General features: G+C 40.7%; 1 protein-coding gene across 2 annotated transcripts in view; it reads left to right on the forward strand.

Moving 5' to 3' along the window:
- The window catches only part of COP1 (COP1 E3 ubiquitin ligase), a 125,802-nt gene that overhangs the window by 65,917 nt on the left and 44,815 nt on the right, over positions 1-15,070 (forward strand). For both annotated transcript variants that reach the window (XM_071435895.1, XM_071435896.1), the window contains exon 15: positions 4,593-4,709. In XM_071435895.1, the coding sequence (XP_071291996.1) occupies positions 4,593-4,709 (117 nt within the window). The remainder of the gene's footprint in view (positions 1-4,592; positions 4,710-15,070) is intronic.

Consider the following 15,070-nt stretch of genomic DNA (forward strand, 5'->3'; position numbering starts at 1 on the left):
AGTTCTTCCTGCTTGCCTGTGTACCTACCTGTCTCTCCTCTTTTTTTTCAAGTCAGAAGCTAATTCTGAAAGTAGATGTGTGTTGGAGAAGGTGCTTATGAATGAAAAATCCTGTGCTTTTCAGCTCTCTCTGCCAGGGCTCAGGCACTGCAAAGGGGATGCTAACAGTGCTGTTAGGCAGAAAATGATTCTCCTACAATTAGCAGCAGCATCCCTGGACCCCAGGTTCTTGCATTGTCCATCTTGTGAGATGAAAATAATCCAGAATATGCTTATCTGTGGAAGATCTTCCTATTTTCACAGCAGATAATGAGAGCATAAAAGCATTATTGTACTTAGAATAACTAGTGTGTGTACAAACCCTTCACTTTCATCTACAGTTGTTATGCACTCTCTTTTTCAAGGGCCAAAGGTACTTGTGTATGTCTGTAGGGACCCAAAGGTATACTCCAACTAGATAGCAGTGAGCAAAATTGGTGTTTACTTGTTCTACAAGGAGCTTGGGGAGTAGGCACAGCCTTAATTTAAATTCTTTTATGCACATAATAATGGCAGGAGCTGTGATACTCGTGTAAGTAGGAAAGGGTGAATTTCTGCTCTTGGAGAAGAAAAGATGAATTTTGTGAAGGCAAAATGATGCCATCAAAGTACCAGGACAGGGCTAGAGCTAATCCACTTAACTAATGACTTTCAGCTGTCTGTTCCATATTGGGGGTGGAGTTTTATAGCCATGGTAAAGTTAGCAGATGAGGGACAGTGAAATATTTGGTGATGCTCTGTGGGTAGAATTTGTCTTTAGTGGGATAGATGCAATTTTTTGGAGTGATCAAATGTTTCTTTGGTCTGTTTTTGAAGCTCTCTGAAACTGAAGAAAATAGAAGAAGCAATGATCAATTCAAATTAAAAAAGCATCCTGGTTTTACATCTGTAGTTCCTTCATTATTCCTGGCTCAAAAGTGAGAAGTAGGATAGAGCCAGGAGCACCTGAGAGCTCTGAGTTTGTAGCAAGTGTTACTTTTCGTTGTCTCATGGCAAGAAGGAATGCAGGCCTGTGTCTCATTACATCTAAGGAAGGTAATTTCCATGCTGCCTCAATAAATGAGACCCTGTACTAGTCCTGCAGCTATTTTTTTATAGTGCACTTAATTCAGCAAGGCAACACAGATATGCAGATATGGGTTCATTAAAAAAAAAAGCCCTCTACAGAGGGGAATGGCCTGAGAACTGCAGCTCAGTCTGCTCCATCAGCTTCCACAGGATTGTTTGGGACTTCATTTTCATTGATATTTCATTCCGTCAGTTTCTGTTGACTTGAGGTGTAGGTATTTATTGCCCTCAAAATATCAAGTTAAACATTCAGTTTGGTCATTTTTCTGGCTAAAAGTTTAGTAATTTTCTGGAGATTTGTGAGGTTGTTGGATTGGTTTAGTGGAAGTGCCTTGAAGAAGTCAAGATGATGTTGATATTTATTTTTTATTGACAGTAAAGTCTGTGCCTTATACAAAGAGTGCCCTGCAGTCACTGCCTACTGCCAGTCATCAGTTTACACCACCTTCCTGACCCCTGCATGAGGCAGTGGATCCAAAATTTTGCCTAGCAGTACAATTCAGCAGCTTTCTCCTTTCCTAGGGATTCTACTAATCTCTGCAAATGAATTTTCTGGTAGCAAGATCCTATTCCTGGCTTAGAGCTTTTCCAGAGTAGCAGCAGATGAGCAGATAAGAACTCACAAGTGACAGGCTGGATGAAACATCCTTGCTCTGTGTGCCAACTGTGAACATCAACCTTCAGCTATTGTAGTACAGGCTTCTGCCTCTTCTAGTCAGTGTTTAGACACAGAACTGATGCATGGAAAATTAACTGATGAACTTGCACATTTGGTGTAAATCTTCAACTAAAAAAAAAATCTTGAAAAGACTGAAATATTTTAAACTGGAAAAACTGTTCTGGAGGCATCTTTTTAATGCAATAGTGAGGGGTAGGTATTTAGCCACATAAAGATGTCTCTCAGCAGCTGCAAAATGAGAGAAAATATGCTTTGAGACCATGTGTTTCAGAAATAGTCAGTCTCAGATAGTTGCTTGTCTCATCAACACAATTCTGGATGCTACCAAGACATCTGTGTTGGATAATTACTGCCTCGACCTCAGCAAAACCCATGAAAGCTACAGCAAATAAACTCTACCCTTATGAATTATGCTTTATTAACCTGTCAGTTCTTTTTAAAAAATAATGGGCAGTTCTAGGTAAAACTTGACATGTTTCATTATGTGTTGTTATGTGTCCCATCTATCCTTTTTATGGTACTGACTAAGATATAATTGGAGCCCTGCATATCTCACAGCAGTTAGATCACAGAAATTGCAGGCTCTAATCTGTGCCTGTCAGTTGTAACAAATATTATGATGACTTTAGAGCACATGGATTGTCTCTTCACCAGATTAAATAGCTCAGCTTATGACCTGCAAGCTTGAATGAAAAAAAGGAGCCAAGCTGAAGCATAGCCCTCAATTAGCTTTTGATACTGAGCTGGGACCAGATGGCCATTTGTTTGTTGGGGGGGGTCAAGGAGAGACTTGGCTGCTTTGGATGCAGCTTTAAATACCTGGGTGGAAAGCTTCAAAGAAAGCCTGTGTTGTTTTAATACTAGGTTTTGGCAGAGTATTGCTCTGAACTTGAGATCATGTACCCACCCCACTCTCCTCAAGTTGAAGTGGTGTTGTCTGCTGACACTGTTCTCTCATAAACATGTTTTATTTGCTTCTTATCTCATCCATTAACTTGATGGGCTTCACTGCCACCAGAACTTACACTACTCATCTCCTTGTGTCTGTTCATTTAAGCAAAACATAAATATTTTCTTGTTCTCCAAAATATTTCCCTGTTCCCCTCTGTCCCCAAGTGCAGAATATGGTGGAGAAGCTTTACCATCCCATCTTGCCTGGAAGAAGAGAACTTCTTAAGCCATGCTTCCAAAGCTTTTATTTCATTTTAAAATGTAGCCAGGTGTTTAGGATGAGTATTATAGCTCTGATCAATGAGAATGCATTTATTTCTGAAAACCAACCTGAGGCTGGGTGCTGTTTTCATTGAATTTTACATAATGCTTCTGGGCAAATAGAGTATGCCCCTGGGGTTTGTATTTCTGCTGGTGTCTGTGTGCTGCTTTCTGATGTTCCAGGCAGCTGCCAGATACCCACACAGTGCTGTATTTACAATGATTCCTTGGTGTGCTCTGAGCTGTGCTGGTTCCTCCATCCTTGTATGGTCAGAATCAGCCCAGCCTTGTTGCTTTCAGTGCTTGCCATACTATCAAAAAGAGCACTGGAACCAACCTGCCAGTATTCCTCCTTTTCCTTTGTTTTCTAAAACATCCTTGGATAATCCAGCTGGAAACCTTGCTCCTCCCTCTAAGCCCCTGAGAAATGCTGGCCAACAGGTGACACAGAGGGCTCCTCAGAGGGTGGGGGACATCCCATAAAATTGCTGATCTCTCACGTGTTGATCACAGTGGCTTGCAAATTTTCTGTTGTTTGTTTTTGCTCACTTCCCCTCCAAAGTGATCTTTCAGTAAGAAGACTGGAGGTGCTGTTGGCCACGGATCTGAAGGAGCCCATGCAGCTCAAGGGGTTGTCTTGAGGGGATTTTAACCCTTTATGTAGCAGCTGCATGTTTAACATTGATAATATGCTTAACATATGTTAATAATATGTTTAACATAGCTTGCTCTGCTTCCAGTCTCAGATTGTGATACTCCAGTACAGCTTGATCCACTCATCAAGAAAAGAGGGAGGGGAGATGTTTAGGTCTTTTCTGCCTTGTATGAATCAGTGGGGCTTGATGCCAATCTGCTGCTCCTTTATCTGGGCCAAAGGCAGTGCATTGTTTAGCTTTTAATAATAAGATTAACTATGTGAGGAGCACCTGGCACTCTTCATCTTAAGATTAAATGGTGCTTGAAGTGTTTCTGGCAGGTGGGGAACACTATGTTTTGAAAAGCCCTGGTGTTTTTTGTTGGTCATTCTCTGAAGCACTGGAGTGCTTGGTGGAAGAGCCCTTTCTAGCACATAGTTTAATCAGTGTTCATGTGGTACTCTCATAGAACAGTGAAGTTCTTGTACCAAGGGATTATCGCATCATAGGAAGCCAACATACTGATTTCTCTCCTGTCTGTGCCAGTTTCTCAAGAATAAAACAAGTTGTTCTCACTCACTGTGCATACAATTAGGTATATTTATTCTGTGCAAAGCAGTTTTGCTGTGGATCATGGAGTTCTTGCATCCCAGCACAGGGAGGAACAAAAAAGAATGTAAGCCTTCCTGTCCTTGGTTGTATGAATCTGCACTGCAGTAACCTTAAGCACTGAGATTATAGCATGTGGTTAATCAACTGCTCTGATATTTACAATGTGGACTTGAGAATATTCTCAAACTTACCACCAGTGACAGCTGACCCTTCAGACTCACTAGCATCTTAGCAACTGAGGCTTTCCAGAATGTTATTCATGAAACAACTAGATTTTAGGCCTTTCAGATAAAGTTCATGTTGTTGTTGTTTTTTGCTTATTCATGTCTCTCTTTCCCTTTCTCTAGTGAAACTGTGGTCTACCAACTTGGACAACTCAGTTGCAAGCATTGAGGCCAAGGCTAACGTGTGTTGTGTCAAATTCAGCCCATCTTCTAGGTACCACCTAGCATTTGGCTGTGCAGGTAGGTAAAAGGGATTTGGGCAAAGGGTATTGTTTCTTCTGTCCTTTATTCCTTATTCTCCCCAAAGATGTGAGGTTGGCTGCTGTGCCCAAGACTGAAGTGTTTTTGCAGTTGAGAAGTTTTACTCAGAGACATTTTAAGTGCCACAGTGCTGTGTCAATGTCATGCCCCACCTGGCTTTTTCATTTGGGTGCCTCTGTCAGAGATAAAGCAGGTAAAGAAATCCCCCAGTGCATTTATTGGGATCGCTAAGGCAACCAGGCAGAGCTCAGCTCTGGGAGTCTCAATGTGTTATCATGATGAGAGCTGCTCTTTCTGATTTATAATATTGTTCTATAAATGCTACAAAACCATACTGGGGATTTTAGCTGGTTTTACCTGAAGCATGCTGTAAAGCTGTGGCTGTGCATGTTCCCAGAGCTCCAACTACAATCCCTGTGGGTGGGCTCATGTTTTCCTAGGCTGGGCAAAGATGGCTGTTAACATTTTTATTTTTTTGAATTAGTCAGTGGGGAAGGCACAAGGAGCCTTTTATTCACTTAGATTAAATGGTTCTTGGTGATAACACCAAGATCTGGGAGCAGAGCAGGTGTTGTTTTGGGAGGAAGCTGTACTGTGCTATGCATACAGTAACTAAAACTCAGAGGTGCCTATAAATGTTTAACCAACTCTGCATTTTCTTTCTCCTTGGGGAGTTTTAATGGACTTGTAACTACTTGCTCTGACAACATTTGTTCTCTCTGGACTCTGGGAGATACGTTGATCATTCTTGCAACCACTGGTTTGCCATTTCACTCAGGTGTTCTCATTTCCAGGCCGGTTCTACTTTGGTTGTAACTCTTATGAGGCAAAAAATAAACTTGCATTCTGAATCCAAAAATGGATTCAAGCTGGAGTGTAAAATATTGACTTGCTTGACAGGCATCTCTCTGAAGTTTAGTGAATTACATGTAAAAACAGTTGAACAACAAAACCTAGTAGCAGCATTTGAATGAGAAGGGACTCTAGGGAAAGATGAGCACTAGCTCCAAATGGATCAGCCACTGATTAAAATATTCCTGTAAAAGCACTATGAAACAGAATTCTTCTTGATAAATAGGTAACTGGGATTCTGTGCCACCTGAAAGGCAGAGGGGAGGTAAGGCACAGACTGATCAAGGAAGGTTTTTGGAGCTGGAGGGCTCATGGGGTAGGAGCAGGTGGGAGTGTCTCTGTCCCCACACCCAGGTCTAACAAACTGGGTTTGTCTTCAGCAAGTGTGTTGAGAAAGAAGCATTAGGAAGCCCTAAAAGTTTCATGGAGGTTTTAAGGACTGCATGTGTGCATCTGTGATTTAGAGGATGCTGAGGGGTAAAAGGGAAAGAAGTACTGAAAGAAGTGTTTACACCTGCTTGATGTTTGGTAATTGAATCTCTAAATAAAAATTAAAATGGATATTTGACTGATACTATGATTGCTGAAACAGCTACAGGGGGTAATTGAACCAATGGAAATTACTTCCCACAGTGGAATTCTAATTGATCTTTCAGCCATAAATACATGTGAGGAAAATGGGGCATATTCAAAGAAATACTGGAATCTTGAAAGGCATTATTTGTGAACTCCTAAAAATAATCAGAGCAAAGAAATGAGTTAGTGTCTACTTTCATACCCCATATAGTAAAACAGTCATGTTTAATGTGTTATGATGGAGACAAAGGTTTTTCTTCTCCATCAGCTTCAGCTAGTCTTGCTTAATAATTTCATTTAGTTTGTGGAAAAAGGACCATAACTGTTGAATAGCATGAGTTGTCACATAGGCTATAAAATTAATAAAGGAAGAGTCAAAGCTGACTTCCTTGAGTAGTACTAAAAAAACAAAAAGCAGGGAACAGGGCACACTGACTTGATCACTCCTGTTTGCCCCCAGCAGAAATAAAAATGAGCAGTCCACAACACTAAACACTAATTCAGTGATCAGTGTAGTGGCCAATTTCAGAAAGCTGTCTCAGCCCTGCCTTGGCTTGCTCACATGCTAAGAGGATTTTCACATTTTGAAAACTGTTTCAGTTACTCAGTGATTTATTCAAGGATAGAAGAGCCAAGACTTCTGAGCATTTCATGCCCCACACAGCTTTGTATTGTATTTAAACAGAAGTGCTGTTTCTGTATGTACTCTCAATTTATTTGCAGATTTGATGGAGCTTAATGCTATATATGTGTCTGTATTTTTGTGTGTATATATATGTATATATCTATAGTTTAAGACATGATGAGGTAAGCAATTCATAAAATGGTTAGGGAGGAAGTATTGGTATGTAATATTTGAGCTATAAAAGGAAGAAGTCAATTTATTTACTATGCTATTAATTACATACACATTTCAGTTCCTTTTTTCTATATGCAGAATAGCTGAAAGCCAGTATAACTTCTTTAAGCAAGGTAATTTTGACTGAAGTAGAAATTTTTTCAGGGTTGACATTTTTATTTTCTTTAAAGGTTCTCTCTTAACCATTCATAAAGCTGGAGCATCTTTTCATAACGTCCTGTTCTTCCACACCTTGCTTAAGAAAAGCTCTTCTCTGCCCTTGACAAATGCATCCTGCCCAATTGCATCCATCTGTTCAGAATGGCTCCTTGAAGTGAGTTCTCCTAAATAGATGCTTGCTAGATCAGCATCTCTGTGCTGGTTCCTCCCTTGCCTTCACCACAGAAACAGGATGTCCATCTTAAGGTCCTTGTCCTTTCCACCCTGTCCCCACCTTACATTTCTTCTCACTGGTTTGTAATATTTTGGCTCTTGGCCCACACGGCCCATGATGCTGCTGCACAGGTGAAAGGTTGAGAGGTACCTTTCTGCCTTCTCCAATTTTAAAACTCTCTTTTACAGAAAAATTGTAAGGAAGGTCCCAAAGTCCCTTAGAGATCTACCAACACATGGCATGCATTAGTGGGCTGAAGCAGCACAGGGTTCACAGCCTGACTTTGCTTCCAAATCCACCCCTCCAGTCCTTCAGTTCCCTCCTTTTATTTGGCAATGCAGCATGGAAACTGGGTGCAGGTGGAAATGCTTTTATTAAACCCAGATCTCTGGTTGAAGATTCCCTACAGAGAATGAAGCAAAGTCAGGCTGTGAACCCTGTGGCACAGTGAGTGAAATGGGGGGGTTCTGTCACAGGATTTGCTGTGATGCTTCCATTTAAATGTAACCATCTTTAAAAGTGCTGTTAGACTGTGTATCTCCATGAGGAACACTCTTCTCTAGTAGAGAGCACTGAGTTGGCTTCAGATGATGCAGGAAAGCAAGCTTAGATGCCACTATAAAAGCAAATCCCAGGATTAGCATCTAATGTGGATGATATATAAGTTTCTTTTCTGGACTCTTCACTCTGAAGCTTTTAGATGACCAAAAAAAATTATCTTGGGTAGCTTAAAACAGAACAAATGGGCCATAAACTAGAAATAGAGCCTATAGAAGAGAGAAATGGATATTGGTTTGAGAAGTAATTCACTTAAAATCAGGCACTTCAGGTGAGAGGAAAGCTGGCGTGTCTGGCTGCAGCCTGATAAAATCTGTTGCAGTAGAGAGGGCACATAAAGAAGAAAAGACCCCTTTTGTCTGTTACTTTAATAAAATATTCTATTTGCATGCTTACTGAGTTGAAACATTGTCCAGTATAAACTGCAATCACTGCCAAATACAAAATCAGGTCATTCTGTGGTCTTTTTTAAAAAACAGATAGGGATTTATTCTGAAATTAGCTATATAAATCATGGCTGAAGTTATTATTGTTCTGCCTCAGCAATAGCACTGATGTCCTTAACCCATATATTTTCTAGCAGTGCTGTTTCCCTGCTTTAAAAAGAAAACTAAAGGCTGAAAATGCATCATGCACTTTGCAGCTGGAATGTCCAAGTAGTGCAGTCTGGGTGAGATCAGACTGTCTGCTAACTCCAGTGAGCTCAGTGTAGCTATTGATAGTAGGAATGTTTTATTCCCAGCCTGCTGTAATAGTGTCAGCAGCTACCACTGCCTTTTTATTTCCCATATTTTATGCAGAGGTTTTGTAAGAATTCAGAGATCTGAAGTTTCTATGACATTAGATGCATCATCTCCTCAAACACTGTATTTTTTCCCTGTAGGACCCACAAATCTAGCAGGTGGGATTGAGGGCTGAGAGAGGTTTCTCAGGGCTGCAGAGATGCAGGACAGAGACTGTCTCCTCTCCAGGAGCTTCACAAAATAAGTGCAAGCAGCAGAGAAACACATATGGACAGGATAGCAACAGAACAGCTACAGCACAGTCAGAACTTAAGGTTTTGCTGCATTAGTTTTAGCTTTGATCAGTCTCTAAAACAGCTTTGCTGTGTTGTCACAAACTCCTGATATAGTGTGGGTTCAGATGAAGTGACCACAGCAGCAAAACAGTGGGGTGGTGCTGATTGATGCTGATCTTACTACTTAGAGCAACAGAGTTTGAGACTGCCTGCATTGGAGATGCCATGCTCCCTCCTAAACACCCCAGATTTTGTTCTTCCATCTCTTCTTCACTCTACCAATTGCTTGGCTAAAACTGAACTGCCTTTTTTCTGGATTAGGTTATTCCCTGATCCACTGAGCACCAGTGCCAGCCCCAGAGAGGCTTTTGGCAGCCTTTATCAATGCCAGTGTTCACTAACAAGGGGCAAACCCTCAGTGAATATGAGGTGTGCTCTTAATGCTGAGCTTCTCCTCTCTTACCAGCTCTCTCTCTTCCTTATTCCCTTCCCCACTTTCTGCTTTTCCTTTCAAGGTGATTTTGCCCTTCCCCACCACGTTTTCCAGGCTGTTTAAAGATGTTTCATGTGCACCATCTTCAGCATTGCACAGTGGTCTTGTATTCTGGTTTTGAATGGTCACAAAGCTAATTTAAAGCTAGGGATCAGTAGCAGCATTATGAAGGACTCCAGTTGTTGTGTCAACAGCTTTGTTTTCATTTGCAGCTATTTACCCACCCCTTAAGGTCTCTGCAGCACCCTGATGCACTTACAGTTCAGGGTCAAAAGTGGCTTTTTTATCATCATCATTCCATTTTTCTAATATACCTGGTGTCCAAGTGGGGCCACTTTGGAGGCTATCCTGGCCAGTGAAATATTGATTTTTCTGCTGCAGTAACTGGAGCAGTGATTTCTCTTTTCCAAACACCTCCCTGTAGAGTTAGCCTTGTACATTGTCTCAGATCTGGGTGACTTACCTGCCTTGTCACTCAGCTCAGAAGAATGATGGGATATTAATGACCAAGAAGGTATAGTGTGCCTTTTTGGAAGAGAATTAATGTTTTCCAGCTGAGAGCAAGGTCTTACCTTAATAGATTCTCATGGCTGAGCAGTGTGTTCTGTTGAAAGCCTGGAGTGGCTCAGAAAGGATCTAGTTGTGTGAATATATGACATGTTTAGGGTGGAGTTAGGGCTTGAGCTACGAGATTACCTTCAGTGTATGAATTGAGCTCAGTGTTTAAAGGCACAGACAAAGGTTAGGCATTCCTTTCAAACCTGTGGAAAAACTTCACAGCAGTGAGTGCTCAGAATTCAACCTTGATGAAAGCAGTGGCATGCAGCAGTTCAGGGCTTGCCCATTACCTGCATAGGACTTTACCTGCAGTGTGTCTTTTCATTTTGTAGGTAGGTAATAATAAACTTTCCTCTAGTCCATGATCTCTCAGGCTGTTGGCAGGGGAAGTAGGGGACAAGATTTGTGTTTTGGAAGTGCACATTTGTCACCTTTAATTCAAGCTTATTCCAGAATTCACTGCAAAACCTTTATTTTGCATTGGAAACCATTTACAGCACTTCAGTCACTTAAGAGTTGTTTGGAGGAATCTGTATTTTTGGCCAGTAAGGCTGTGATCATATTTCTGTCCCAAAGTACTTATTGTAGTGGAAACACAGAGCTTAGTGGGATTTTTTAGATGAGGACAAATCTTTGAAGGATTGACTTCCATGTTATCCCTCTTCATGGACCGTGGGATGTAAAATGAAGGTGAGATATCAAAACCAATCCTTCTGCTGTCCTGGTGAAGGACAAAGGAATGAAGGACAAAGATTGGTGAAGGCAATTTTTCTGGCTCTGGTAGGTGGATCATATTGTACTTCTGCTTGGGACTGACAGTGAGAAGAATTGCACCTATACCATGTTATTTGAACTTAAGATCTTTGTAGTTAAGCTGATTTTTCTGTTCCTGCACATCAGAGATGCTGCCAGATCTGTCACATAGTGTCTTCCTGCCTTGCTGCCACTGCTTCCTAGGAAATCACAAAGGGACGTGAAACCTCTCATCAGTGTGCAGGATGTGTCTCATGTGCAATTTTCACATAAGCCTTAAGAGTTCAAGAGCTGATAGGACTTTTTTACTTACACAGAAAAAGCAGTATCTGACTTGTCTTGAATAAAGCAATTGCAATGAATAGTGACTAACAATATAGAGACCTACTGGGGAGTTTCCTAACTTTGTCCCAGAGGTCATCACACTTCAGTAACAAGTGAATGAATAAAATGAACTTGAAAGGCTCCATTTGATTCTCTAGAGAAAAGGATAAATCTGTCATTGGCAGAAATGAGTGTGCTAATTGTTTGCTTAAATATTCTTTTCATGAACATTTTGTCTTACAACTGGCACAGAAGTCATTTAGTCAATGTGACGAAATTCAAATTTAAATTGAAATGAGCCTTGGAATTCAGGAACAGATAGCCAAGTCCAACATTCATCTTTTTTCTCAGAATGCTAAATTGCTCTTGCTGCTAGCTGTTGCTGTATCCCTTAAGAGTTTAATGCTTTCCAACCTCTGCAGTTTTACTGGTAGCTCGTTCAAAGGAATTGCTCTTTGGAATTATATCCTCTGTAATGGCTTCCTGTGTTTTCTCCTGTTCACACTGCATGGATTAACTGCTTCAGCCTTTTATTTGGGTGCTGTGCTTCTATACTAACTGGTGAAGATTGTCACATAGCACAGGAAAATCTGTAACCAGTGAGTGCAGTGTGGGCTCTCATCTCAAAGGCATCTTTTCATAGTGTCGGAGCATCTAAACATTGCATGAGTCTTAAAGAGTAGAGTTTTAAATGGTAGGGCAAGGTTCATATCAGCCATTTAAATCTCAAAAAAATGACAAAAAGTGAGACAGTAGATGCATGTGCAAATCCAGTCACTCTTCACATTATTTGTTTCATTGCTCAGTTAGGGTGTGTAGCTTCTTTTCCACCTTGGATACCTGTGTGTCATCACTTGTTTCCCTGTATACACAATCCACCATACCTTTGGTTTAAGCCTTCTTATCTGAAGCTTGGATTTTAGCAATTGCAACACTTCTAATATCCTTCCTCTCTTCCAGTGGAGTCTGCTGTGAGGTCAGTTTAGAGAATGAATCAGATCATCATCTCCAGAAGCTAGTTAAAGACTAATATTTCCTCAGGCTAGTGAAGCAGATTGGAGTTCTGGACTAAAATCAGGTTTGACTGATAATTTGACCAACTCAAGTTCTTAGGAGCCTGCACTTTTCTTTCCTTAGAGCTGCTTTGACTGCTCTGAAGCCTGTTTGGTTCTCCTTGTATGATATCTATTAATATAACAGAAACCTGAAAGCTGTTGCTTCATAAATGCACTCTTAAAATCCTAGGGAGGATGTTCCTTTCACATCCATTCTTTGTAATGCCTCAAGCCCTTGTCTACATGATCTTGACCTCTTGGAGTGTGTGATTCCAGGGAATCTGACTGTGCTACCCTTTCCCTCCATCACAGCTCTGTGACTTGTGCAGCTTTGATTCTTTCAAGAACCAGAGCTGATATGGCTTTAGCATTAAGAAGAGTGTTTGTTGTGTGCAGTATGTATCTTGAATTGAGAGAGATGTGTTCAGCAAGTGCCATGGTATTTTTAGCTTTGATAGATGTACCCAGCACTCCATGTACAAGTCTGGCTCCTGTTGCTCATGTAAGAAGTTGCATCTCTTCCAAGGTCTAGTCCATTTAAGCAGCATGGATTGAAGCACCTTTTTCATAAAATGACTGTTCTTCACATGTTATAGGTGTCATAAAATTTATTTTGGACATCAGCTTACAGGCACTAGTGCATGTAGAGTTATGCATTTACATAGTCAGTGAGAAAAGCTGTGTTAGGACCATAACTGAATGTTGCATCTGAATGACCAGTGCATAATTTTTTCCTCTTTCAGATGTAAAGAATGAATTCTTCCAAAACTGCAGGTTATTACTGCTGTTTCTTCATTAGTTTTGTAGCATTAGTAAATCTTGCTTGTGTGTACTGAATATTTTGTTTTCTCCAACAGTATGATAGACAACAACCCTTGAATTGCACAAAAACCATCTATCCCTTACTCCTGTGAGAAATTGCTGTGGCTCTTTAAAACCATAAAGGTCAAAGTTTCAAAAGAGCTCTAGAGAAATCTGTTTTACTTCCCTCTCCCATCAGGGCCCTTTTGTCAACTGATTAATATCTAATGTTTTATGTCTCTTCCTTCTCTCCTTAATGTAAGACAAGTTATTTAAGGTGAAGGCTTTATGGGCTGCTGGATCAAAAGCTTTAGACAAGTCAGTACCAAAATGTCCCCAGTGTGTAAAGACCATTATCCATAACCTGGCAAATGTCATCTGTAACTTTGAGCTATAGGGAATCTGTGGAATACAAAGGTTAAAAACCCAGTTGGCAGTTCCCATCAAGGCTGCTGTTCTCTTTATCTGTTCAGCAGAGGGAGATATAGATCTTTCGAGGAATGCTAGTGTTGGTATGGATTTTTTAAAAAATAGTACAGCTGGTGTGAGTAAGAGATGCAAATCCCTGGCTGAAGCAGGGTATAGTGTTTCCTGCAGAGCTCTGTCAAAATATTTCAAGTGCTGACCTGAAACCCTGTGCTGGGACACCCCTGAGCCTTTCTTTTGTGGAAGGGTCTTATTGTGCTGTTGGTTTTGCCAGAGATTAAACTGACAGACATTCAATCTAACCTCAGCTCTTTATTTCAGTTTTCATGGAGTGGAGCTTGCTCATTGTGCCCCTTTTATCATCCATTTTGCCAAACAGAACACTGTTGGTCATTTTCCTTCTTCTCAAAGCTGTGTTCTTTGTTTGTTTAAATGAAAACCTCAACTGGATTCGTGTTGAATTCCCTAAATATGCTTTTTTTTTGAGGGTGGATTTCCGTTGGATTCCTTAAATCTAATCTTTGGAGGCTGTTGCCCATCATCTGTATTGCAGGGTAGGAAAATGAGATTAAGTTGTCATCTCCAAATACCCATGTGCCTTGCTCTGCTTTAGAAACTCCTTTCATCTCCTCACTAACATCATGGGCTCTGTGGCTTCCTCACTTTAAAGAGTTCAGTTGTTTGGGCTTTTTTAAGATTTTGCTACCAGCAAAATGAATCATACAGACCTTGCTTAATCTTGTATAGTCTTTGGAGCACATGGGGGAGGTTTTCACCTGCAGGGAAAATATGTATTGAATGCTTTTCCCAAGTTCAGTCCCTTTTTGGGTGGCCACTGAATGTTTGACACCTGTGAAGATGGGGTGTGCAGGACCTCCCCAGGAGTCTGCTACCACTTGTCTAGACAGAACTCTGAGAGCAAATATAAATGAAGTACTGCATCCCAAATCATCTTGGACACACACCTGAAATACAAAATAAGGGCATTGTTACAGTTTGCTGCTGTGGACCAGAGCATTGCTTCTAAAAGAGATTGCTGAGATTTCCCCAGGGCTGCAGAAAAATGGTTATTCAAAGAAAAACTGTTCCTTCACTGCAAAGGAAACTCCAGGTAAAAAGAAGAGAAAAAAGCAAATGCATCAAATGAGTAATTTTGTCTTAATTATAGAAACAAAGCATTTGCAGTTTCTGCTGGAAGAAAAAATTGTGAATACAAAGCCATATCCAGCAAACATTTGAATGTGCCTGTGATAATGGCTGTTGGGTTAATTTTTTCTTGCTTTATTGGGGCTTTTTTGGAAGGGAAGGTACAAACAGGAAAAAATTAAAATTAGGTTTTTTTAGCACAGTTAGCTTTACCTGTGCTGCAGTGTCCTGGGGGGAGGTGTTGGAGTGACATGGGTCATGAGTGACAATCTGCTGTCTGCTCCTCATGTGATTTGTCATGCTGCAGGAGAGAAGCAGCACACTGCATTCTTCAGCAGGATGCTCCAGACAGTTTTCTCTGCAAAGGTTCTTTGCTTCAGGCTGTATCAAACCCATTTTTAATCTCTTGCCTTTACAGTAAAGGAAATTGTACGGAGGGCACTGATGTCAACTTACTGTTGTTGATATTATCTAATTACTTCTTCAGAAAATTCTTGTGCTAATTTTTAGTGCAGGGCTTTGTTCCTGTGAATTCAAGTCCACTTCTC

The sequence above is a fragment of the Agelaius tricolor genome, unplaced genomic scaffold (assembly GCF_023055355.1).
Source record: "Agelaius tricolor isolate 1412-34295 unplaced genomic scaffold, bAgeTri1.0.p SCAF_11, whole genome shotgun sequence".
Classification (NCBI taxonomy): domain Eukaryota; kingdom Metazoa; phylum Chordata; class Aves; order Passeriformes; family Icteridae; genus Agelaius; species Agelaius tricolor.